At 43.8% G+C, this 26,753-nt stretch overlaps 3 protein-coding genes across 5 annotated transcripts in view; 1 reads left to right on the top strand and 2 right to left on the bottom strand.

The window, feature by feature from the left end:
• Nucleotides 1-11,503, top strand: part of otoa (otoancorin) — a 44,061-nt gene extending 32,558 nt beyond the window's left edge. The window contains exons 22-29 of the mRNA XM_085801253.1: nt 5,274-5,400; nt 5,523-5,713; nt 6,344-6,493; nt 6,584-6,726; nt 9,685-9,821; nt 9,937-10,034; nt 10,587-10,749; nt 11,243-11,503. Coding sequence (XP_085657379.1) covers nt 5,274-5,400; nt 5,523-5,713; nt 6,344-6,493; nt 6,584-6,726; nt 9,685-9,821; nt 9,937-10,034; nt 10,587-10,749; nt 11,243-11,325 — 1,092 coding nt within the window. The 3' untranslated portion in view covers nt 11,326-11,503. The remainder of the gene's footprint in view (nt 1-5,273; nt 5,401-5,522; nt 5,714-6,343; nt 6,494-6,583; nt 6,727-9,684; nt 9,822-9,936; nt 10,035-10,586; nt 10,750-11,242) is intronic.
• A 463-nt stretch (nt 11,504-11,966) lies between these two features.
• Nucleotides 11,967-21,448, bottom strand: znf687a (zinc finger protein 687a). 3 transcript variants are annotated; one of them, XM_085801245.1, is made up of 11 exons: nt 21,339-21,448; nt 18,878-20,830; nt 17,912-18,167; nt 17,624-17,790; nt 17,326-17,510; nt 16,371-16,547; nt 16,093-16,255; nt 15,749-15,988; nt 15,542-15,654; nt 15,193-15,295; nt 11,967-15,091 (listed from the first exon to the last, which is right to left on the bottom strand). In XM_085801245.1, the coding sequence occupies exons 2-11, from the start codon at nt 20,804-20,806 to the stop codon at nt 14,456-14,458; spliced, it is 3,969 nt and encodes a 1,322-aa protein (XP_085657371.1). In that variant the 5' UTR covers nt 20,807-20,830; nt 21,339-21,448; the 3' UTR covers nt 11,967-14,455. The 3 variants fall into 3 exon arrangements, with proteins under 3 accessions (XP_085657371.1, XP_085657373.1, XP_085657372.1); XM_085801247.1 differs by having other exon boundaries at nt 11,967-15,082; XM_085801246.1 differs by lacking the exon at nt 21,339-21,448 and adding an exon at nt 21,047-21,065.
• Nucleotides 21,449-22,282: 834 nt separating this feature from the next.
• Nucleotides 22,283-26,424, bottom strand: LOC146971769 (26S proteasome non-ATPase regulatory subunit 4-like). The gene is made up of 10 exons (XM_085801243.1): nt 26,380-26,424; nt 25,181-25,321; nt 24,973-25,087; nt 24,704-24,790; nt 24,165-24,233; nt 23,825-24,040; nt 23,469-23,577; nt 23,226-23,363; nt 22,845-22,900; nt 22,283-22,754 (listed from the first exon to the last, which is right to left on the bottom strand). The coding sequence occupies exons 1-10, from the start codon at nt 26,403-26,405 to the stop codon at nt 22,584-22,586; spliced, it is 1,128 nt and encodes a 375-aa protein (XP_085657369.1). The 5' UTR covers nt 26,406-26,424; the 3' UTR covers nt 22,283-22,583.
• Between the last annotated feature and the right edge of the window lie 329 nt (nt 26,425-26,753).

Genomic DNA, 26,753 nt, shown 5'->3' with positions numbered 1-26,753 from the left:
CAGAATTTCCTCGTGGCCGACCGGTAGTCCTCCTCCATGGCCTCCCCGAACTTTTCCCAGACCCGAGTTTTTGCTTCCGCGACCGCCCGGGCAGGCCGTCCGCTTGGCCTGCCGGTACCCGTCAGCTGCCTCGGGAGTCCCCCGAGCTAGCCAGGCTCGGTAGGACTCCTTCTTCAGCTTGACGGCATCCCTTACTTCTGGTGTCCACCACCGAGTTCGGGGATTACCGCCGCGACAAGCACCGGAGACCTTACGGCCACAGCTCCGGATGGCCGCGTCAACAATGGAAGTGGAGAACATGGTCCATTCAGACTCAATGTCTCCGGCCTCCCTCGGAATCCGGTCAAAGCTCTCCCGGAGGTGGGAGTTGAAGACCTCTCTGACAGGGGATTCTGCCAGACGTTCCCAGCAGACCCTCACGATATGCTTGGGTCTGCCAAGTCTGACCAGCTTCCTCCCCTGCCAGCGGATCCAACTCACCACCAGGTGGTGATCAGTTGACAGCTCAGCCCCTCTCTTCACCCGAGTGTCCAAGACATACGGCCGGAGGTCAGATGACACGACTACAAAGTGACCTCCGGCGTAGGGTGTCCTGGTGCCACGTGCACTGATGGACACCCTTATGCCTGAACATGGTGTTCGTTATGGACAAACTGTGGCTAGCACAGAAGTCCAATAACAAAACACCGCTCGGGTTCAGATCGGGGAGGCCGTTCCTCCCAATCACACCTCTCCAGGTAACACTGTCGCTGCCCACGTGGGCATTGAAGTCCCCCAGCAGAACGATGGAGTCCCCAGTTGGAGCACTTTCCAGCACCCCTCCCAGGGCCTCCAGGAAGGCCGGGTACTCTACACTGCCGTTCGGCCCGTAGGCCGAGACAACAGTGAGAGACCTATCCCCGACCCGAAGGCACAGGGAAACAACCCTCTCGTTCAGTGGGGAGAACTCCAACACATGGCGGCTGAGCTGGGGGGCTATGAGCAAGCCCACACCAGCTCGCCGCCTCTCACCATGGGCAACTCCAGAGTGGAAGAGAGTCCAGCCTCTCTCAAGGAGTTGGGTTCCAGAGCCCAGGCTGTGCGTGGAGGTGAGCCCGACTATCTCTAGTCGATACCTTTCAGCCTCCCGCACGAGCTCAGGCTCTTTCCCCCCCAGCGAGGTGACATTCCATGTCCCTAAAGCCAGAGTCGTTGTCCGGGGATTGGGGCCCGCCCACGGCTGCCACCCAAAACACACGGCACCGGCCCCTCATGGTCCTTCCTGCGGGTGGTGGGCCTACTGGAAGGCGGGCCCACGTCGCTCCTTCGGGCTGGGCCCGGCCGGGTCCCGTGGGCGGAGCCTGCGAGCCCCAACCCCAGGCCTGGCTCCAGGGTGGGGCCCCGGTGACGCCGATCCGGGCGACGTGAACGTCCTTGATATTTTGTCACTCATGAGGGGTTTTGGAACCACTCTTAGTCTGACCCGTCACCTAGGACCTGTTTGCCTTGGGAGACCCTACCAGGGGCATTAAGCCCCGGACAACATAGCTCCCAGGATCATTCGGGTAAAAATCGAATTCCAATCGCATTATCTGGGTGTCTTAATCGGAGTTCTAGACTCCGATTTCAGTCGGACTAAGGTGTTTACATGCACTTCAGTTGTCCAGTTATAGTCGGATTAAGGCAATAATTCGGTTTTTTCAAGTGTCATGTAAACGTACTGTGTGTTAGCCTTGGATGAAGGATGTTCTGTACTTCCTGAAGTCACGCCTGATGCCCTGAGAAAGAAATTATTGTTGAATCATTGTTGAAGCATACTGTAGATTGAGCATTAGTCGAGGAGTATAGAACATGTAAACAGCAGGTTTAATGGTGTGAAATGGTTGAGAAGTGCCTTAGTAGTTTAGAATAAGTGTAAAACAATGTGTCCAACATGAACAAAATGGGGGAATGTGTATTTTCAAGTTTAAAGTTTAAATAGCTGAAGAACAAATTACCTTGAAGGGATTCAATTTATTTACCGTGATATGAATTTTAAAGTGAAGTAAAGGGTAAAGGTAGCGTACTTTATTTGTCACATATACAGTTAGTACATTCATGCCAATAAAGCAAATTTGAATTGAATTGAGTCAGAGAAAGAGAGACAGACAGTGAGAAAAAGGGAGATTTGATTTTTGATTTTTAAGATTTATTTCTTACCAGTTCTAAGCTTTATCACAATTTTACACAATTACAACAATGAGATGACCCATGAGAGGGAGAGACAAAGAGAGACAGACAGACAGACAGACAGACAGACAGACAGAGAGGATGAGAGAGAGAGAGAGGCAGACGGGGGGGGGGGGGGGGGACAGAGAGACAGAGGGGGAGAGGGAGAAAGAGAGAGAGGGAATGAGACAGAAAGAGATGGATAGAGAGAAAGAGAGAGACAGACAGGGAGAAGGGGAGAGAGAAACCGAGAGGGAGAGAGGGAAAGAGAGGGGGGAGACCGACAGGGAGAAAGGGGGAGAGAAAAACAGAGAGGGAGGGAGAGACACAGACAGACAGAGACTGGGAGAGGGAAATAGAGAGGGGGCAGAGAAGGAGGGAGGGAGGGAGAGAGGGGGGAGACAGACAGGGAAAAGGGGAGAGAGAGGGAGACAGAGAGGGAAGGAGGGGGAGAAGGGGGAGAGAGAGAGAGGGAGTGAGACAGAAAGAGAGGGATAGAGAGAGAGATTGATAGAGAGAAAGAGAGAGAGGAGGAGAGACAGACAGAGGGAAGGAGAGAGACAGAGACAGGGAGAAAGGAGAGAGACAGACAGAGGGAAGGAGAGAGACAGGGAGAGAGGAGAGAGACAGACAGAGGGAAGGAGAGAGACAGAGACAGGGAGAGAGGAGAGAGACAGACAGAGGGGGAGACATGTTGGCTGTTTCAGACGGGGAGGGGGGGAGACGGCTCTCTGGTCCTCTTCCACCTCTCTGGCTTCCTCAGGCCCAGGGTGTGGCGGAAACTCTTCCAACGTGACATTGTCCTTGGTCTGGTGGCCCCAGTCTCATCAGCATCTGTGAGTTCGGGTTCGGAGTTAGAGAGACGCTCCTCCTCCTCCTCCTCCTCCTCCTCCTCCTCCACCTCCTGCTCATCATGTTCGCTCTCTGTGTTGAGCCTAGTTTTCGGAGTGGATGTCGCAGTTTTGCAGTGGATGTCTATCTGGGCCCTCATGAGCTCTTTATTCTCTTTTTCTGTCTCTAGCTCATGCTGTAGTTCGTTGATCTGCTGCCTGGCAGTGATGAGTTCATCTTCATACCCCTGAGTGTCTGCGTATGAAGCCTTCAGTCTCTTCAGTTCTTCTTGGAGACTCTTGATCTGGCCTTTCTTTTCCTTGAGCTTGGTGGTCATCTTGTTATGCTGGGCGTTATTCTTAGACATCATGAGCTCTTTATTGTCTTTTTCTGTCTCTAGCTCATGCTGTAGTTCATTGATCTGCTGCTTGGCAGTGATGAGTTTACCTTTATAACCCTTGGTGTAGTCGAATAAAACCTTCAGTTTCTGCAGGAGACTCCTCATCTTGTCATTCTTTTTCTTGAGCTTGATGGTCATCTTCTTATGCTGTGCGTCATTCTTAGACATCATGAGCTCTTTATTCTCTTTTTCTGTCTCTAGCTCATGCTGTAGTTTGATGATCTGTTGCCTGAGGTGTTCATATCCATACCCCTGGGTGTCTGGGCATGAAGCCCCCAGACTCAGTTCTTCTTGGGCAGCCATGTTCTTGTCTTTCTCTGTGTTGAGCTTGGTGATCATCTCAGTTTTCAGACGGTGAAAATTGTTGAACGCGTCAGTGATCTTATCAATCTCAGCCATCAGGAGCTTTTTCTCTTCTAGCTCATGCTGTAGTTTGTTGATCTGCTGCCTGGCAGTGAGGAGTTCACATTTGTCATTGATGGTCATCTTCTTATGGTGGGCGTTATTCTCAGCCATCATGAGCTCTTCATTTATTTTTTCTGTCTCTAGGTCATCCTGTAGTTCGTTGTTCTGCTGAATGGGGTGTTCATATCCAGACCTCTGGGTGTCTGCGTAAGCCCTCAGTGTCTTAAGTTCTTCTTGGAGACCCGTGATCTTTTTATCCTTTATGTTGACCTCCTTTTCCAGATAATAAGAGTTGTTGGACTCTTCCGTCATCTTGCGATGAAGGGTCTCATTCTGAGCCGTCAGGGAATTCATACCCTCGCATTTTGTCTCTAGGTCATGCTGCAGTTTGCTGTTGTGATGCCTGAGGAGACCCAGTTCTTCTTGGAGACCCATGATCTTTTTATCCTTCATGTTGAGATGGGTGGTCATCTCAGTTTTCAGATGATATAAATGGTTGATGACTTCCGTCATATTGATGGGCATCTTGTTATGGCAGGGGGTATTCCAAGCCATCATGTGCTCTTTATCATTTTTTTCTGTCCCTAAGACATCTTGTAGTTCCTTGTGCAGCTGACTGAACCGTACAAATTCAGACCTCTGGGAGTCTGCGGAAGCCATCAGTCTCTTGATCTCATCATCCCTTCTGTTGAGCTCGGTGGTCAAATTTTGGGACTCTTCAGTCATTTTGAGACAAAGGGTGTCAATCTCAGCCATATGGGACTTTTCTTTTGTCAGTAAGTCAAAATATAGTTTGGTTATCTGCTGCTCTCTGGTCGTGGTGGCTGTTGTAGCTTCTCCTGAGATGCTTTATATTTAAAGTTGTCGAAGACGTGTTGTGTAAAATCACAAGGTGCTCTCTGAACACACTGTGATGTTTGCAATGACTTTTAAGTGGAATTTCATAATTGATTATGTCACTTGTGATGTCACAATTTGGCCTTTTAAGTTAAACATTCTTTTTTTGTTGCATACGCGTGCGTTCCAATTTTTTGCAAGCTGATGTCACCCACAGCCTATGATGTCACCAGAAATTCTCTGATGTCACTGCCCGATCTGCAGCCATCCTGGACAGCTGCGTACGGTGACTGCGCTTGGACAAACTTCATTAGGGCACTGCCCGAGCACTGTCTAATTTCTACAATCGCAAGTCTGTTTATAGTTCTGTAAATACAAGAGGGAGAAAAACGACTGTCTGTTTCACTGCCATTATTTATTTATTTAAATGAAAGGGACTACGAGTCTATGGTCACCACTTGTAGCTAGCGGGGAAGCTGGGGGGAGTGCGCGCCTCTTCATTTTTTTTCTTTAATAAATCACCCATCAGTCAAAAAGAGGGAGCTTAGCATCCTCCGAGTTGCTGTGATTCATGCATGTGTTTTTCTTTTTCTTTCTTTTCTGACTGTGTTAGCCTTGGATGAAGGATGTTCTGTACTTCCTGAAGTCACGCCTGTCTCAGATCTCAGATGCCCTGAGAAAGAAATTATTTGAGCTCACCACCAGCACCACGTCAGCGTCAGCACGAAGACGGAGACAGGGTGAGGAACAGGCAGCATGTGCTGTTTCTGTAGCTTTAGCAGTGATGCCGCATTTGATGCATGATTCTCTTGTGTGCTTCTGTTTCTCTTGCTCTGCGTTTCTAACCCTTTGTTTCTCTCAGCTAACGGTAACAGTGACAAAACACCCACTGTGGAGACCATTGAACAACTGCGAATGGATAACGTCTTTTGGACGGCAGCATATCTGGACAAGATAACAAACTCCACCTTCATTGATACTGTAGAAATACTTGGTGACATCCCCAACTACAAAGCAGACCAACTTGCCGTTCTCAAAAAGAAAGCAACTGAGGTAAAGGACAGCAGGATTGCAGGGTTTACTTTATAGCAAAATACTCCTACTTGATTTAAACTTTTAAAATAATACAAAAGTGGTGAATAGTGCAATGTTCAATCATAAAAGAACACAAACAAGTTAAAATGATATTTAAAAGTTAAAGTTTTCATCCATTATTTTGGCAAACATAAAAAAGTCAATCCCACAGTTTAGCCACCGCATTTGGACCATAGGCTCAAACAGAATAGTTACTAACGTTGTCTAGACTAACTCAATGAACCAGGCACTGACACCTGAGCAGCACAGTGGAAGGGTGACAGACATGTACCTGTAAAGTGACAAAAGTTTAAAAGAGGATGCCGTACTTATCCAAAACATTTACGGTACTTTCAGTTAAAACAAAGATTGCATGACCCACTCTCTGTTTTGCATCCCCTTTCCACCTATTTATCCTGATCAAAAACAAAACTCAATCAAAATGACCATAAACTTTTAATTGTTTTTGATTATTTCAATTGTTTGTATCAGTGTTAGAAATCCGACATTATATCCTCCTCAATTTGATTCATTTGAAAGTGTATATATATATATATATATATGAAAGTTTTCTATATACAGTATATATTATTTTTTATTTTTTTGCAGGCATTTGGACCCGTGTCAGAGATAACTGACAGCGAGGTGAGGCAGATGCAGTGTATAACTCAGGGCTTCCCTGACGCAGACCTGCAGAGGCTTCCCTTCTCTCTGGACGCTGTGGAGGATCTCGGTAAATGTGGCTGGAATGACTCACAGGTGAAGTACAGATACAACTTCACATGCTCATGACTATAATACTATTTTATACTTGTGATGTTCCCTAATGGTGATGACCTGTATTAACAGATACAGTCTGTGTGGAGGGGTATTGCCAAATTCAACAACCTGACAGCGCAGCAGCTGGGATCTACAGAGATGGTCACACTGAACCGGTTCATCTGTGGCCTCAGCACCAATGAGATCAAACAGCTCAACAAGGAAGCTTTCAAGTTGGTGCAACACACAGATCTGTATTTAAACCACTTTCTTCCAGCTTGTTATGTTAAAGCGGAATGTTTGTGTTAATATAAGTCAAATCCAGAGTCCCCCATTTGGGGGACTTGAAGACATGCATAACAATAACAGAGCCCCCAGTGCACTGATTATGAAATGATATGGTCATATTATATGTCAAATTAAACAGCAGAAGCTGGGCTACAACGTGTAAAAAAACATGTTTATATGACCCAAACACAGCCCAAACACTACTCAAACAAACAACTAGACATCAAACTTCATAAAGCACCTCTGTGTGGACCCAGTCGCCACATTTCTGGCTCGTATACTACTGTACATTATGCAAAACACATCAGCGACCTCTCATCTGAACATAAACATTGGGGCGTTCCCCAACAACCGCGGCTAACACAGCAGCTAGCAGCAGCACCGGCAGAGGGAGAAGCCAACAACCAGCAAAGTCGAGCAAACACAAACGCTGCGTGGCCAAAACATGGTCGTACATTTGCTCTTACCTTTGCTGTTTTGCCGTGAAAAGGTTGTGTTATGGGTAAATCCACAATATTTCCAGTTGAACTCTGCCTAGTGTTTACATCTGAATCAGCCGGACCGCAATCCGACGGCTTTAGGACCCTGCACGGAGCGCACACAACTGCACGTTGGCCTGCACGTGGATCTGCTGATCTGATTGGTTCATGGCTGTCACATGGCTGCCAGTGCGGCCAATCACATCGACCTGGGTCTAGCGTCATTCTCTGCTCTCTATTGGTTAGAATGAGCCGTCGATCACTCGAATCGACCAATGCGCTGCAGAGATAGAGGCTGAAAGCCAAACCCCCCCCAAATAAACTGCAGAGTGCAGCAGGGCGCAGAGACACTGAATCCACTATGTTAGTTATTTACAATCGGTTCCAGTAGATTTATTTTCAGTTAGTTTATCCAAATTGTGTGAAAATAAAGATTAAACAATAGTTTATAGTAGCAGGTGGTTCCAAGCTGTGCCAAAAATGGACATTTTGGAAAGTTCGCCTGGATATTTTGTAGTAAAATCTCAATAATTTTGTCCTGCTTCAATTAATCAGAATCAACCACTGCAGAGACAATGTTCACATGTTGTACAATGATTTTATAGAGAGTTTGAGCTTCATCAGCATTATTCTAAAGGGCACTCAACAAAAATATGATTTTTTTTAGGCGAATATTAATTTTATTATTTTTTTTCTGTGTGTCATCTTCATTTACTCTTCACCAGTAACAGATATACTGAAATTTACACATCTCAGCAATTCCTCATTTTTTTCCCTTTACTATGACACCAAAAGTATTCAAATAGACCTTGTGGTTGCAGAGATATACTCATTTTATTATGGATATGCAATTTTCGAGAAAAGGCCTAAAAAATAGGCTCGATTTTTAGTTATATCTTCCGACGGCAATCACTTATATAGAGTGTTTGGTCTGAAACACGGGTCTGTCAGTCACTCTGCTCTGCTGTAAGCCGAGGAGAAAACTTTCCTTGTATCCTACAACCTTTATCCAATGAGGAGAGAGAACGGCATAAAGGGGCGGTCCTCTCTGTGTGTGCAGCCAAGGGATGCGCGTGAATGTGGTGACGTAGGGACGAGGGCGGGAACTGCTAACTCCATCGGCTGACAGGAAGTTAGCCAAAACGACTGGATCGCTTACTTCTGCTTTAATAAATTAGTTTATAATCTATAAACTTTTTTTGCCAACCAATAACAGGAGGTGTAGCCTCACAAAAGCACCAACACTGCCAGTCTTTTCTGACCATTCAAGGTTCACTGTTATAATAGTTTTCTTAGCATAATGCAGCAGGCATTTGAAGCTGTCTGATGTCCCTGTCCTGTTAGTAGTAGTAAATAATTTTGGGTGCTTAAATAGTTTTTAGTAAATCTAAAGATAAGATAAGAATTAATCCCAAAAGGGAATTCCATTTGTCTGTCAGTTTATTTATCATTTGCAGAAGGATTAAAAAGCCTGATGGCTGTAGGTACAAAGGATCTTCTATATCCCTCCGTCCTGCAGTGAAGAGAGAGGAGCTGTCCACCACCGCTGCTGTTTTCTTACCTCTAACATCTTCAGTGTGCATCTCACCACCACATCCCTCATTGGGTCCAACCTGACTCCAAACACAGAGCCATGCTTTTTAAACTAATTTGTCCAGTCCAGATCCCGTGGAGAGGTTGAACCAGTTCGGCAGCACAGTCTTGTAGCAGCCTTGGACACTTCTTCAACTCATGTTGCACCTGTTAAAGCTACGATACCTGTTTCTGGTTGAGGATTGCCTTTATGTCACTTGTGATCCAGGGTTTGTTGTTGGGGAAATAGCGTACAGTCTTTGTAGGTACTGTATGACTGTCTCTACAGAAGGGTAAGGGTTAGGGTCTGTCAGTGTCCATACTGTTCTCGTCAATTTCCAGCAGGCAGCAGCACATTTCAATCTATGCTTTCAAAGCAGTCCCTTTGAGCCTCAGCCTCAGGTGTCTATTTTATGACTGAGTTTAGTCGCAGGCTGCCTCCACACAGGTTTTGTAACATGTCTGCAGAAAAACTTCATTCATTTGAGAGTAAGATTTCTCTAAGAAAAAGACAGTTGGTGAATACAACTACTATGTTTCAACCATATAATGTGAATAATACTTTGATTCCTGCTGCTATTGATCTTTTGTCTTTTGTTTTTGTTTAGCTCATGTTGTTTGCTTGTCTTTTGTTTCGTATTATTGACAGGGGAAGAACCTTTTACAAGTCCGTCTAGGACTTTGTTCCCTCCTTGCACACGTTATATAGCCTGACAAGCCAGACTATATCACTAAAATGTATAGCAAATATTTTTGCTGCCGCTAGGGTGCGTCTAGATTTCTAGGCTACACGTTATATGCTTTTGTGCTAAATAAATGAACCTGAACCTGAATAATGTGTGTGTTTCACAGAGATGCTGTGGGCTCACTGGATGGTCTGCAGTGTTCTTTGAGTGTTATACAGGAGTTGAAAGATGTTGCTGTGTCAGCGTTTGGAGACCCCAGCACCTGGGCTGCAGCACAAGTGTCTGACTTGGGCAACATCATTGGTGAGATCACTTCATGTGCTTTCAAACTTCATCCAAAGCGCGGCAGTCCTACTTTTTGTTCTGTGCCTTTGATTAGCAGCATCCTCCAAATACTGACCTGTTCTGTCTCCTTCAGCTGGGTTGGACGCAGCTGAGTATGCTTCTTTGGACTCGTCTGTCTTTTCATTCGTCAGCAGCTCCAGTATCCCGCTCATACCACCAAACAACTTTGCTGTAAGTGACCGGACATTCAGTTTAATTACATAAAGCACAGTGTATTTCCATTTATGTTTCTTTGTACAAAAACTCTAGGACAAATCCATGTCAAATGGAAATATTGCATTGAAGTGTACTGGAGTATTATTGACTTTGTGTAGCTTAGCAAGTTAAAAGTTAAACCACTCATCTAAAGAACATTTTAACAAGTGGACTTGAATAGAATTGAAATATAAGTACTGCAATGCAAAATAAGCAGACTTTCGATAGCAACAGTTACACAGTTAAAAGCAGTTACACATGACAAAATAAAATAAAAATCCTGGTAAGATTCAGTTATTTTGCATCAGTGATAAACAAGATAGTACATACTACAAGTACAGTATACATATGCATAGTTATAGTTTTGTAAGCTTACCCACATTTTGCCGATATCACTTTTGCTATTTATACTCAACTTGAATGCAGGATGTTTACTCATACACTGTGTATTTCTTTAATGAGGTATCTGGATCCCTTTTCCCATTGCTCTCACCTTTGTGCCACTTACTGTGCTGTTCTTCCCTCCAGGCCCTCTCTGTTGCTCAGCTCGAGGCTCTTGGTCCTGACAACGCTGCCATGGTAACCAGTGAACAACAAGCAGCGCTCAGTGACGAGCAGCAGGCCGCTTTTCAGAAGGCCCTGGATGGGACTCCTCCGTCAGCACCGGCAAAAACAATTGTGGCTCAGTCAGGTAAGAAAACTAATGGAAATTCACAAGCTCTAGTGAAGACACTTGGCTTGTTAAAGTCCAAGAAAACTTGGTTTGAAATTAAAACTAAGTGGGAAAGACTAATGTAATTTTATTTGCTACATTTAGTCTGTGTTGTCATCTTCCACTCAAACAATTTGTGGTTTTGTTACCCAGCATTACAAAAAAAAATCAATATTTCTAAATTAACAATGGATTTGATAATGTCAAGATCAGTCAAGGTGATAAACCCATTAGAGAGCTTTATAGCATCCTCCACTGGTCATTACCATACCAACTGCTGCACAGATGTATTTCACTGTTTCCCCCACCCATGTGAAGAGCAAACAAAAAAACACAAGTGCATATTTTGTCATATAAATTCACCAGAAATGCTCTTAACTTTGGCCGAAAATTGTGCTACTGTAACACTAGACCCTTCACCATAGTGAGTAGTGAAATCTAAATTTAATTCTGATGTCACTGTCTTGTCCAGGGGCTCCATCGCTGAGTGTCGAGGGCATCTCTGCTTTCATGAAGCCCCTTCTGTTTCTCCTCATGGGGTTCCTGCTGCTGTGAGACCACAGCCACCACATCCAACTGCAAAACATGCATCCTCCTTCCTATTGTTTCTGTCACTTGAGTATATCATAGAGCACTGGTGACAGCATGTACTCCTTCAGGTTAAACTTATCTTGTTTGTGACTAAGAGCGTTCAAAACGCAACATAATCAAATTACTTGGTCAGATGTGTAAGGATTCTTTGTTATAAATTGTTATCAAGGTCACTTTTAAATATTCTCTCCATATATATATTTATGAGAAAGTATATTTTAATAGAATGAAGAGAATTATTTACTGTTTGTCTTAAGAAATCACACTTGGATATTTACTTACTGTTAAAGAGGCTCTGTTTTCATCCATGTGTGTTGGTTGGTTTGTTTGTTAGTGAGCAGGATTTTGCTATAAGTAATGATCTGATGTGCAGAAACTTGGTGGAAACATGTGAAACGGGCTTGGGAAGAAGCAATCTGATTTTGGGAGCATGGTGTATGTTGTATGACATTGGCCTTGATAGAGGCAAAATGGAGGATGAAGGATTATTTCATTAATAAAGATTATTAATATACTCAATTCACTGTTGCAATGGTAGTTGGAGACGACGACTTAAAAGTAGGACAATGTGCCAGTTTTTAATTAAACTTTTTTTTCTTCCAAAGAAACATGTAGTTAAAAATTGTCTTGTCAATGCAAAAACTGAAACGTTAAATAGGACAGTGTGTGTAAAAGCGTAGGATCATCTCCAGAGACAGTAAACACAAAAGCTGCGGCCATAAGACACTTCAGTGAAGCAGCAGCCGGTAAGACAAGACAAACTCCTAGAAATGAGTCACTAAATAAAGAAATGAAATCAAAACACAACACTCAAAATCTTTTAAGCATCCACATCATAATGCAGTATCTCTGCTGAATTTTCAACATTTGTTTCTCCTCTCATCTGAATTGTGCAACAGTTTTGTTGACAACTGTTTATGCACAACACAACCTGGAAGCATCTGATCATTTTCAGCCACTGTGCCACAGCTGAAGTTCTTTTTTTTTTTATCTTTAGCAGTGTCAAAGACTGAAAAAATCCTCCACAAATACAAAGTTGAACATCTCATGTTCTTAGTGAAGCATGAAGAACAGACATGATCACACGTTGATCTTTTGTTTACAGTAATCTCATACAAAACAAACTTATGCAACATACCAAGAAGCCATAATTACATTTCTTGCTCACAGAGAGGTTGTAAATGATTTAACCTGATGTAAATACAGTACATTTCATTTATAAAGGTTATCAAACATTAATTTCAATAGTTTTTGAACGTTGTAGGCCAATAACTACAAAGTACATACTCATAGAGTTGCTGCTATTTTCCAAATTATAGTGAACGTTTTTAGACTTAATTCTCCAGAGTTATTGGTCCACGTTAATTTCAGAACAATACGAATACACAACGTACAGGCACTTTTAACTTATTGGGAAAACAACAGTTAATATTTAATTGCTATAGTTTTTCAAGTGGCTTTAAAAATATATAGACTGTACATCTTGTCTCTCTCGAATTACAAGAATCACTGGTCACTGTAATTCTTCCTCCTGTCCGTACGGGTATTCAAAAGATCCCTTTTAAGCATGAATTCAGTGAGAGTAAATGGGACAAAATCCACAGCCCTTGTTTTGTGCAAAATATAAACCAAAGTCTGTGGCTGAGAAAGAAGTCAAAACGTCTGAGAGGGACTCATTAGGTTGGTGTGTTCCAAAGATAGAGGCAAAGTTAGAGCACAAAATACCATCTTTGTCTTAGTATATAGAGGTAATTCAATTAACCATCTTGCATATCTAATAACAACGCTGAAACGTATGGAAGTGGCTGCCTTGAAAGTTGGCACTATTTATTTTTGTAGTATGGTCTTGAAAAATGGCTGGCAATGAGTTCTGCATCATGATTATTGAACCTGGTTTGTGGTTGGACCACGTCAGAGACTATTTACATTCAGCCTAGTGTCAGTCAGCTTCAGCCCCTCAGCCGTCTCCTCCTCTCCTCCTCCCTGCGCTGATGTACAGTATATAGTATTTCTAGACATCTGAGTTCCCATTACAGTTGATATTTTACCTCCTTCACCTGTTTTTGTTTTTATGTTGTCAGACAAGGCAACATATTTAAATAGTGACTGAAATGCAGCACATTAAGACGACGCGTTAACCAGCAGTCCCACTGTACTGCTAAAACCCTGATTTCATGACGGTGATGTCATCTGGCAACATCACCGAACACAAGTAAAAGACAAAGGCTGTGCTGTGATTTCCACAATATTAACTTGTAAGATGATCACTCAGAAAAACGAAGCCACAGAATCTCTTTCTCGTTTTGTTTCTAACACCACTTACAACCCCCTTCTGCCCCACCTCTCTGCCCCTCAGGGTTTGCCTATTGTGCGTGAGGCATTGCTGGCAACTCTTTATACCATGGACAGTAGCCAAGGTTTCCAAAAAGTTACTAGACAAGTGCTTTAATGGAAAGAAAAAAACACTTAAGGGGTTTGAAAAGTTGGTGAATTAAGCAACAAATGCACAAAATAGGCAACAATGCAGGCTGCAAATGCCATGCTGTTGCATTCCAGACAAAAAAAAAAAAGAAAACAAACAAGACCCATCACTTTACAGAAAACATCTGGGTTGGCGTTTGACAAACTCCTCAGTAGAATGAAAATATTCAAGAAATAAAAAACAGACACATTCCATCGCTGTCTATCGACATTCAAGGAAACAGCCGTCACAGTAAGATTTGGTTGCAACATTCACAGTTCTCTACTGGCGCATCTTCATGTGAATGTGGTCACAGCAGTGAACTAGTCAGACTAACTGTCCACTGACCAGGAAGTAGCACTAATCTCATTAGTATCGTTACTGAACACAGAATTACACACAGTATTAGATCCTGAACGTCAGAAGGTTAAGGCTGCTCTCCACCAGTGAGAATCACATGTGATTGTTTTTACGATCCGTTCGCATAAAAACTCTTTTCTAGCAATCTTTGGTTACATTAGTGCATAGCTATACTAACCAACACTTAAAACAGATGTACTAACAACACTCAAAAAAGGCACTTGCAAATGACCAATCTTTTACCAACACTGACTTCTCCTGGTATCTGCCACCTTAGGTAGTTTTCCCTGCATTTCTTGCGCTAATGAAAGCCATACCATGAGTTCTGAAGTGTGTGTTCAGATCTGTTGCCTTTTCAAAGTGTTTACCACACACCTTACAGGCCAGTGTGTCCTCGTCTTCCTGCCCCTGAGCTATGGAGGTTTGAGTGGAGGGTGATGCTGGTGCAGAACAATCCAGAGAAACTTTATCATCGTGGTTCCTTTTATTACCAAGGGACGGTGCTGGCTGCGTGCCGAGGGCTTGCTGGTTGTCGGCGAATGCATCTCTCACCTTGTGAGTGATGAAGCGGTGGCGTGATAGAGAGGAGTTGGACGTGAAGCAGGCGCCGCAATGGAGACACTGCAGACCGCCCCCCTCCGTCCCCCCGCGTCTGTGCTGGCCGATGTGCTCCAGGAACGACGCCTGGTCCTCTGTGGTGAAGCCGCAGGGAGCGCAGCGAAACCCGGAGTCAGGGTGCGAGTGTGGAGCAGATGCAGAGGAGGAAGACCGCGGCTTCTTCACGGGACTCATCCCATCTGTGGACTCATCGTCTTCCTCGATCTTCACCGCTGCTCTCCGTCTCCGGCGAGCCCCGGAGCCGGCGTCCTGTTCTGAGGGACAGGCGACCTCAGCGCCTCCCTTTTTTTCCTCCCGGAGGAAATCAAGAAAACTGTTGTTAGTCACATCTTAGTAAAAAAAAAAAAGCTCAAGTGTGAGGTTTCTATACAAAAAATGTGAAGGGGCTTTACCATCTGTGAGTCCTGGTTCACAGATCCCATGTTGTGTCTCAGCTGAACGTGCCTCTCCAACATCGCTCGGCTGCTGAATGTTTTCTTACCCTCAGAACAGAGCCTACATGAGCACACGAACAAACGCACACACGCACACACACACATACACAAAGTGAATTAGAGTGAATTGAGTAGGAACAATCTGTTTTTAATATCGTTAACTCATAGAAAACTTTCAAATACACAAATGCAGCTAAGTCTGATGATATTCTGCTCTCAACAGATCATGCAACACATCACGCTCATTTGTATATGAACAAGTTTTGCTTCAGTGAGTTTCCATACAGTTAGTGAGAGGGACACTCACTGGCAGTGGAAGCTACGACTCATGACTTTGTGCTTGTCTCTGATGTGACGCCGCAGACTGGAAGTCGTGGTAAAAGAGCTCTCGCATTTGTTACAAGGAAACTTCTTCAGGATCTACACAACACAAGCAACACACACGTTTATGAATACATCAAATAATTTGTAGATGCATGTGGAAAAAAATGAAAAATTAATCCATTCAAATGACCTTTCTATGTTGTTCAGCCATATGGGTAATGTAGTCTTCACGGTCTGTGTAGCGTACGTGGCATGGCGCACACTTCCATCCTGAGGGGGTCTTCATCCTCTCCGTCTTCACTTTCGCTTCTTTGTCTTTATCCATCGACTGCTCCCCATCTGAGTTCTCCAACGTCACTGAAGACCGCGGACGAGAGGAAACAGCTGGAGGTGAAGGCAACTCTTGTTTTAACACGGGAGCCTTGTGGGTCTGAGGAACAGAGAGAACAGGTTACAGGTGTATATAAATTCTCAGACTTGACTTGTAAGACTTTTTTTTAACTTTATAAACTATGGACATTAAAATAGCTATACCTTGAAATGCTCCAGAAGGGAATTCCTCTGAGAAAACAGCTTAGTGCACTCGGGGCATTTAAACACATGCACCTTTTGATTGGTTAAATGAGTGTCAAAGTGTACGTACAACAGGGGCTTGTGGGTAAAAACTGTGTCACACATGACACATTTATAGATCAACCTGTAAAAGAATAGAAATAAATGAGTAAATAATTGTTACAAGTTCATTATTTTCCAGTGAAAAGACCCAACTTCAAATCTGTATCCATGCGTGCAGTTTGTGTGCATGTTAATACATTGTTTGTCCCTCAGTGGCTGTTGGATGTTGAGCAGTGATGTGGCTCTGGATGCTGGGGGCAGACTTGAAAGCCATGGGGCAGCTGGGGCATTTGTGGAACATATCACAATGAGCCTGCTGAATGTGAGACTTCACAGAGTTCAGCCCTCCAAACACCACCAGGCAACTGGCACATCTGCATAGACAGGAAGAGAAATGTGAAGACAGATAAAGGGGAGAGACTATGACAATTCTGTTAAAGGACAATTCCAGGCGAATTCAACTCAGGGGTGTATTTTCATATCATTTTAGGTCTAAAAGAATGAATCTGAAGATTTTCAGTTTAATCGCTCCTGTTTTGCGGTAGCTGCGTCTGTCCGTGCATCCCCACGGCAGCAATGAATGGGAGTGGATGTAAGTTCCGCTGTTTAGGCTGTTTCCAGCCATCAAAGCCGCATTTTTTTTCCACAGACAGCGTCAGATGGCTACTCAAAGATGCGCCGAGAAGTTTTTTTTTACTTGAAGCAAGTAAAGAGTTGATATTTCTGTGTTTATGACACAAACGGTAGCTTTTCCTACTGCACCTGAACACACCGAGCACGGCAACTGGGTCTCTCGCGCGAGACTCCGGGAGACTTTGAATTAGATCGACTTTTACAAACATGTCGGCTTGCTTGAAGTAAATAAACTTCTCGGTGCATGTTTGAGTCGCCATCTGATGCTGTCTGTGGAAAAAAAATGCGGCTTTGAGGGCTGGAAACAGCCTAAACAGCGGAACTTACATCCACTCCCATTCATTGCTGCCGTGGCGATGCGCGGACAGACGCAGCTACCGCAAAACAGGAGCGATTAAACTGAAAATCTTCAGATTCATTCTTTTAGACCTAAAATGATATGAAAATACACCCCTGAGTTGAATTCGCCTGGAATTGTCCTTTAAATAAAAAATAAAAAACGTGCGGGAAATGTCACACCTGTATCCGATGCGCCGGGCAAAGTGCAGACAGGTCTGATCCAGATGTGTTTGAAATTGCGGCTGCTTGGCCGTGCCGCCGCACTCTGGGCACACGTGTGGCGAGAGGCTTTGGTGGATGCGCTGATGAGCTGCTGCACTGCAGCTGTTTGGCAGCAGCATGGGAGGAGAACAGTCTGTGCATGGCTGGGGGACAACAGAGATAAAAGGTTTGGGCCAAGGGCAGGAATTAAGTTGGAGCTCATTTTGAAAATCATGAAGACAGGAAAACAGGAGAGACACAGACACAAAAGACTCACAGTTGTGTGTGCTGCTTTGATTTCTTGAAAGTGCTCAGCGACCTCTTCTTTGCTGCTGAACTGAGCCAGACACTCAGGACATTTATTGCCAAGGCCCTGCACCTCTTCTGCTTTCTTGTTAGGCACAGCTTGGTGTGACTGGGGTGTCGGGTTTGGGGTGGTCGACCCTAGAGAGATAATAACAGCGCTGATGAGCATGACAGGATCGATGGTGAGAGCACACGTAAGAAATAAAATAAGACTGTACAAAAAGGAACATGATCACAGACACAAACATTTGTTACTAACCTGCTGCCTTACGTTCCTGCTGACCAATCATCTGCTCCACAGGAACAGGCTTCATGACCAGGTGTGAACACTGCATGATCAGGCCTTTCTCCTTGTGCTCCCTGGCGTGTAAAAGCAGGCTACATTTGTTGAAGAAGGCCAGCCGCTTGGCGCAGTGATTGCACGTCACTTCAATCCTCAGTGAGCGTCGGTCATAGTGTCTCGCCAAACTCTGCTCCAGTGCAAAGGCATCGCCGCACTCCAAACAGCGGTGTCCCTGCAGGGAAGCAAACGTTCACACCTCTAAATAGTGATTCAATATAAACTACGGAAATGCAAAACAGTGCTGTGAGCTTGTCATGAAATTATCATTAACACGACCCACAACTTCCTGCTCATGATGTGATATAAGATGAGTTATACTGAAGCTCTCGAACCTGATAATCTAATCAATTTGTTGATCTGTCTTTAAAATGTCAACAAAAAAAAAAAAGAAAAGTGAAAATTCTGCAGAACCCATGGTGACATTCAAATTGCTTTTTGTTTTGTTGTTTTGTTATTTAATAAATATATAAATTATTTATTTATTTTTATCATTTTATTGTAGCTAAGTATCCGGGTTTTTAAACTCTTTGTATGCTTGTTTTAAACTCATTTTATTCTCGTAATTTTCTGTTTAAGGAAATCTGTGTGTCTATTGGTGGAGCCTTGAGCTATGGAGCGCTTTATCATGGTTTCTGGTTTATTATGTTTGTATGAAGAAATGTTATATGTGTGAATGGACAACTCACTGCAGGACAAATCTACCTACGGGTCTAAATAAAGTAACCCTGAACCTGAACCTGAGAAAATACAAAGATATTTAGTTACCAATAATTTATGAAAAAGACAAGCATGTATGAGTGTATGGATTTCACAAACATTTTTGAAACATAACTGAAATAATTATCAAGTATCAATACAGTGCTATAGATGATGAGAGATTACCTGTGCAGGCAGAGAAATGCCCCACTCTGCGGGGAGAGGAGCGCTCAGGTCTGGTTTATAACTGGGCAGCAGGTTCTTGTTGTTGAGGATTTTGTTGAAAGCCTCCACCAGGTTGGTCTGACTCTTGGATATGATCGCCCCGGTGCTGTTGACTATGGACGCTGGTCTGCTGCCACTTTGAGTTAGCAGAGGGGAAGGTGAGGGAAGCGTGCCACTGTTCAGGGTCTTCTGGCCCAGGCTGCGCAGGTTGAGACCCGGGCTGGCTTTGGGGGAGGTGACAGAGGGCAGGGCTGTGGTTTTTGTGATACTGACGGCTGTGGGGGAAACTTTAGGTTTGGTGTTGACTGCAGCTTTCTGTTTAACTGTACCGGCAGCAGCCTCCGGCGTTGCGGCACCTGAATCCTCCCTCTTGGGTTTTGGGTTGTGACGTTCCAGTGAAGGTTTTGGATTATCAACAGCATTAGAAGTGGCTTTTGCATTTCTTTTCGACGCCATCCCAGTCACAGTTCTTGTGATGCTGCCCGTGGACATTTTGATTTTAACTTTGATGGGACGCAATGGAGATGAATCTGTTTCTGAAGCTCTGGCAGACAAGTGTGCCGGCACCACAGACGACGCGCCGGAGCCACTGTTTTCCCCATCTTCAGTCATCTTCTCACTCAGCTCCATGTTGTCGCTTGGCTCGGCCTCTCTACTGGGCTCAGTCTCCATGAGCTCCTCTTGGTGACAAACATCCTTGTGGTTCAGGGCGAGATCTAGTGTTTTGGACAAATCGGGGCTGCTACTCCTGTTGGGGACCAACAGACCTGTCTCGCTGGGCGGTGGGCTCTCAGGCGAGTCCCGCTCATCAATCACATGCTCTGGGTATTTCTCTTCTTGGACCGATGCCGAGGCCGTCCTAACAGAGGGGAGGCAACTCTCGGGGCTGTGCGGCTGAACAGCTGCAGAGGGAGAATTGGGGGTGGTGGGTTGCCCCCCGTCCTCAAGCAGGGGCTTAGGTTTGGAAGCTGCTGGAGAAAAGGATAGAGGAGGGGGATGAGAAATATCACCCAAAGTGGTTTCAGTAGACCGAAGCAGCTTGGACCGTAGCTTGAATTTGGGAGGGGAGGACATTAGAGACTCTGGGCTCTCTTGGATAACCAGCGGGCTTCCCAAGTCTGGTTCTGAGTCTTCATCGTCTGAGGTCATAACATGCTTCGTTCCAGCTTTAATGCTCCCGTTCTGTGGTAAAGAGGAAGTGGAGGCGTTACCAAGGAGGCAAGCTTCATCTTTCTGAGGGGAGTGTGGAGACGGGTGAGGACTGACTGAGTGTGGAGAGGGAGTAGTTGAGGAGCTGGGGCGAGCAACAGGCGGAGACTGGGGGAAAAGGAGCGGTTTCAAACTGTTCATGACATCAGTTGTTTGATGGATCGATCCATCCTCTGCTGTTTTATCCCCTTCGACCGGTTTATCATCCAGCGCCAGCCTCAGCGGCGAATGCAGGGACCACGGCTGCGTGTTGCCTGCTTCCTGGTCCCTGTGAACAGGTTCCTCACAGCCATTAGTAATCTGGGGCTCCACGGGACCATCGGCTGGTAGTTTGGGATCAAGCTGTGAGGTGACTTCCCCTAACTTCACCTGAGGGGCTGTGTCACAACTTGCAGGATTGTGTGTTTTCTCCCTGATGGACTTCTCCTCTTCTTCTTCCTCCTCCCCCTCAGACCGCCCTGTGTTCTTCACGATAACACTGACCACAGGTCGGTCACTGTGTGACACAGGTGAGCACGGAAAGCATGAGGGCGACCCACCCTCTCTCCCATCTGCAACAACAGTCCCCACTTCCCCCCGCTCCTCCTCTGGGCTGGACTGGATGGCTTCTTTAGCATCAATGTCAGGGATATCAAAAGCTGCCAGTAAATCATCAAAGTCTGGGGTTTTCATGTCCCCCATGGCCAGAAGCACAAGGCTCAAAACCTGTGGAGGAAAAAACATATATGTTATTAGAACAGCTGATACAACCTGCATTTATTCACGACAGATTGACAGAGCTGGGCTACGAAGTGTTCAACTTCCAGTCTGCAGACGAAAACAGGACTGCTAAGTTACTACAGCAGACTCCGGTGTGTTTGGCCAAGGGTTAAAAACAACAACAAAACAAAGTACATTGTGTTTTGTTAACCTGCCCCATACCTTCCAGTTTAAAAGCAAAAATGTGTGCAGAAGCAAACACGGCTGAGGGAAAGAAACCGCTCAACACGTCAAACTGCAACAAGTGTGAGCTGCGGCTAACGGCGAGCTACGTGTTAGCACTCAGCTGCTAGCTGGCCTCGCTAACGTCACCGAGCAACTTCCCTCAAGTTGGAAAACTTTAATCAGCTCGGCTTCACACTCAGCTAGCGTGACTGCAGTACATTCATGTTCACTCCGTGTTATGTGTGCACGAGTGGGACAGCGGCTCTCGTTTGTACTTCGGTGTAGTTACCTGCTAGTTCACAGTTGGTTCCTGACTTGACTCCTCGACGCATAAGTTTTCCGTCACCTAATCATGCGACAGTGATTTCCCAGGAGCCTCCCCGACGTCCGCAGCACGGGGCATGGGCCCATGGTTCACAGGCGTTCACACAACTTCACGAAATAGTACTAATAAGTTTGTGCAATTTTGTTTTGTTTTGGTTCATAAAAAGCAACAAAAATGTGTTTCAGTCAGTCTGATTTTGGCAGAAAGAGAAGTAGTTGATACTCATAAAGCCTTATTTTTTATAGTTACATGACTATAAACCTAATGCCAACCACTATTCACATAATAAAAGAGTGTACATTTAAGTGTTTTGTGTATATATATTCTTTACTATTTATTTGGTCTCTTTGACATTTATTAAAGAATATTAAAAGAGATCATATCTGATATATCTGAGGATGTTTACACATCCCTTAAACTCAGAGTTCAAACTGCTCCCATCCGGCCGAAGATTCAGAGTTCCCAGGATGAGCCGGGAAATTTTTAAGAAATCCTTTATTCCACAGGCCGTACAAGCTCTGAATATGTTATGATTGTTGGCTGCACCAGCAACCCATTAGGGGGCTGCTGTATCTGCTGTTGTTGTTGTCTATGCCTGTTTTGCACAACATTTCATTTCAGTTTGTTTCTTGTTTCTGTCTTTTATGTGGAGTGCTCTGATTGTTTTATGCCTTGTTGTCTTGGAGAGACCAAAGACAAATTTCCACTACGGTGGACAATAAAGTCTTTCTATGTATCTTCTATCTATCTATTTTGAACTTTAAACGTGTATCTGGATCATGAATATGACACCAGCTGTGTAGTACTAGTTAATGAATATATATTTCAGAGCAACGTTGTTTTGGTGAGAAGGTAGAGATTAAACTGTTGCAGATATTTCAGCTATACATTAATTTCAAGAGTCAGAATTACCACTTTGTATTCTGTAAATTTATTAAGGGTTGTAATCTGCCCGTTACTGAGTAGTTATATTACAAAAGGTTCAAAAGAAAACATGTGTATGTGAGACACAAAATAACTGATAGTCCTTTAACCTAAAGTTGAAAAAAAAAAGGCAAAAGTTGTTTACAGTTAACACAGCTACATAAAACAAAGGTGAACAAAACATTTACTGTATTGAAGGGCAAAATACAGTTACTGTGAATAACACATGCAGTGCAATTCTCAGGTCTTTTTTATTTGCCATGTATTCAGTTCCTCTTTGAATGTTTATTTCTTTTTCTCCTCATCCTTCTTGGCGTCAGGTTTGGAGCCCGTCTGGGAAGACAGAGAGCCCATGGCGTTACGGATGGCCTCATTGTTGGGGTCGACTCCAGGAAGGTTTTCCAGGACGCTCTGAAGAAACTCTGGATCCTGCATCACATCGTAGTCCTCTTCATCCTAAACACAGATTATATATGGTAACTGATTGTAACATGCACTTTTCAGTCTTTTAGACAAAAATGAGAACTTGTGAAGACTTGTGCTTACCTTTGCTTCACTGGAGTCCATGTCAGCTCCAGTGTCCATGTCCTCAGCACCAAACTCTGCAGGAAAAATTAAACCGAAATTTAGTTTGAGCAGAGAAAATGGGGTTTTTAGAGGATTAGTGTACAGGCTTTTGATTTACATTTAATGTGAGAATATCTTAAAGTTAAAGTATTCCAGAAGTAAACATAGAGCACAGACTAAAACATTGGATATTTGGACTTCAACTGGCAAAGTATTTATCTCCTAATAGATTACAATGCTGTTGTGGATACATTTTGATTGTATTGTAGTTGAATTGATGTGTATTATATCCCAGTTTGTTTTACAGGTTATTAATTTGTTGGTGAGGCAAATTCAGAAAGGTTTAAATATGTGTATAACCTGCTCCTGGTCCCTGCATGGACATCTGCAGAGCATAGGCGATCTGTTCATCCTCTGTCATACGGCTAAAGTCTGGTAAGGCAGGTGTGGATGGGTCTGCATGTGGAACAGACATCTTCAACAGCGCATCCTCAGACTCTGAAACAGAAAAATAAATATGGAACGTGAAAATCAAAGCTGTAACCCATCTGTCTGTAATACTGGGGGGAAATGGGCAGATAAAATTGGTGGACAATTTCCCACCATCTGCGGCAGGGGAGGAAATGCCAGCTTCAGCAGCAGATACAACAGCGGCTCTGCGGGCTTCATCCTCCTGCCGTTGTCTCTGCTCCTCCATAGACACCCGCAGAGCCTAGAGAGAGAAGAGGGAGAGAAATCGATGGAAAAATTTGTTCTTACTGAGCTGTTCAATCTTATTTCATCTGTAGTAAAATCGCTGGGGAAATTTAATACAAATGACAGACAAACATAACTCTGAATACAGCTCATAGTATGATACCACAGAATATGCTGGGGGAAAAAATCTAGTTTTGAAGATAGTTGATATACTATTCAGATATTTTTAGAGCAATTGACAAGACTAACTGTGTATCTCTTACCAAGGCTAGCTCTGGGTCTGCACTGGGATCCACTCCGAACTCAAAGTCGCTGGCGCCCAAGCCCAACACCGCACCTCCCTCTCCAGCCAGGATGGGTGATGACAGCAGGGCATCAGCCAGACTGGGACCTGGAGGCACTGTCACCAGGTGGGAGCCTGCTCCCTCTTTGCCGTTCAGTGTGTTGATGAAGGCTGTCAGCTTCTCTGTGTTCATCTCCTGCAGAGGAGACAAAGATACCAGACTGGGAATGTGCACCAGAAAACGTAGAGAGGTGAGAAAGGCACATTTTAGGAGGGTACATATGTGTTTGTGTGTACATTTGACTTTAAAAAGACATTACCTCCTCTCCAAAATTAATGACATCCACATTGACCTTTTCTTTCTTTAGTCGCTTTGCCATTTTGACAAGCTGCAGGGAAAAAAAGAAATGCTTCAGCTGACACCAACATATTACTTTAATGACATCTGTCATATCAGTAAGTACATTTCAATAAGAGGCATTACTAAGGAGGAGGTACATTATTCATCATGTTTAGACTACATCCTTTGAGTGAGGCATCTGCTGTCTGCACATTCACACCAACAATGTAAAGGTATTTGCAGAAAAAACATATGTCATACAAGTAATAAATTGTGTTTAACTTCTGAACGGATACTGACTTTTGCTCCTAAGTGTGTTGTGTCTTTATGTAACTTTCAGCTTTGGTGTACACAGCAGTGTTCAAAGTGCATTCTGTAACTATTTATCATGATTACCAGTGTCTATCATCAAATTAAAGGTTATCTTTATAGTTTAATATCATTGAAAGTCTCTCTCCCTGTAACCCATGATAACTATTAACATGCAAGACACTTTGACTGAACTCAGAATTGACTCACGTCTTTTTCGTTGTCCTCCACTGGGCTACCAACAAATGCAATGATGCGCATCTTGTGGTTTTTGCCCTGTCTGTGCTTCAGTGCCAACTACAGAAAGAAACATAGTATAGTCAAAACGTTAGACCATATGAATTAACAAAATACAAACCAAGGAGTATGGGATGCAATGGAGATGAATCTGTTTCTGAAGCACTAGCAGACAAGTGTGCCTCCACATTAATGAAGGCTGCATTATATTTAAGTGACTGTACTTTACCAGATATACTCACATGTGCCACCCTGATGCCGGTGCAGAAGCTGATGTTTCCACGAGGCTGCACAGCATGCAGCTTGGACAGTATTCTCCCCGTGTCTGGGGTCAGTGTGGTCAGCACCTCACAGTTACTGCACAAAGACATAACAACATATCATCATACTGTACTATTTATTCATATTGTAATATTATACATCAAGGAATTTAAACACAGTGCATCTTACTTTGCCATGGTAATGAGGCCCACGTTGTTCTCAGGGTTGCTGCGGGTCTTTGAATGACAAACAATATTAACTGCATCTTGCTGAGCCTGCAGTCTGGTGGGCAGAAAGTCTCCATTTCGCATGTATTCACTGTTATCCACACTAGGAAAGAAGTATCACAACACAAGAAATCATACATTTGCATTTAACCCATTTACAAGTAGTGAACACACCTACTGTACACACACACGACGCTCAGAAGAAACACCAGGAATACTCACAACAGCACCTGTGAGTATTCACACTCATCCAACATACCGGTAATCAACACCTAAACAATGCATACAGAACACACGTCCATACTGTCTAACATGTAAAAAGGAGTGGAAACTTTTTAAATCATCAAAATTTCAAGCATTAACTCCAAACATGTATTGACTTCAACTTCAAACCCTCGATAAAAATCATTATTTATATTGAAAATAATTGAAACCAGTGACAAGACGGAAACCCAAGTGCTAGCCCTGCTGCTGCATCATAGCATGCTTTTCATATTGTATGACCATAGCAATCATAGCATGCTTTTCATATTGTATGACCATAGCAATCATAGCATGCTTTTCATGTTGTATGACCAATGTACCCAAGTGCTAGCCCTGCTGCATCATACCATGCTTTTCATATTGCACATCTTCTCTCTATGTGTGAACGCTTCCACGACACAAAGACAGTTATATCGCATCGATAACACATCTAATCGGCGCGTTAAGCTGCTCAGTTAAAGGCCACAACAGACCCATCTGGAGAGCAGCTGTATGTTTTGACAATGACACTAAGGTTTGCTAGCTGGCTAATGCTAGCTCGTAATACAGGGACATTTTTCATCTCAACTTGAGGCTCAGTCTGGATATTGCGGCTGAGATGAGCAGACGATAAGAAACAACACTACACTGGCTGGAACTGATAAAGACATAACTTGTTAAATGTCCGTAACCTGACTGAAAGGCTGTAAGCGGTTAGCTGTGTGCTAGCAGCTGGCTAACGTTAGCTAAGTGACTCAGCCTTGAGCATCTTCCATCCTCAACAACACCAGTAAACCTGCGCGACTGTTTCCGACAAACGACACCAAAAGACGAAAAAGCAGTTCATCAAATAACGTCTGACTCTGAACAGAGATAGCCCTCTTAGTTTTAAAGTTAAATGTATTTGTAATTCCTTACCAGACCATAGTACTTTCAAGCCCCATCTTGGCGTCTGTGGTTGCTACGTCATCGTGAGGGTTTGTGGGTAATGAAGTTTTTTTTTTTTTTTTTTTTGAGTTTATACAGTCTGTGGGTGGGAAACACTTTGAAAACAAGTCTCCTAACAATGTGAGGATTAGGCTCAATGAGTTCGTTTAAAACTTCAACAATATATTACTCTGAGGTTTTCACAGCTAAAATATCTGATTATATTTTTGAATCACTGGTGTGCACAGGCTCTCAAATAGCCAGGGGCAACACTGAAAAAGAGGGCATCGGTTAGTGCCCTGCTTTGTGCATTCACATATTTAAAGAGATAATACATTTGTTAAGTGAGATTTTTAATATAGCCT

Source organism: Trachurus japonicus, chromosome 16, assembly GCF_045865225.1.
Source record: "Trachurus japonicus isolate A0001 chromosome 16, Traja_1.0".
NCBI classification, from domain to species: Eukaryota; Metazoa; Chordata; class Actinopteri; order Carangiformes; family Carangidae; genus Trachurus; species Trachurus japonicus.
The sequence above is the reverse complement of the archived record's forward strand: the minus strand, read 5'-3'. Positions and strand labels throughout refer to the sequence as shown.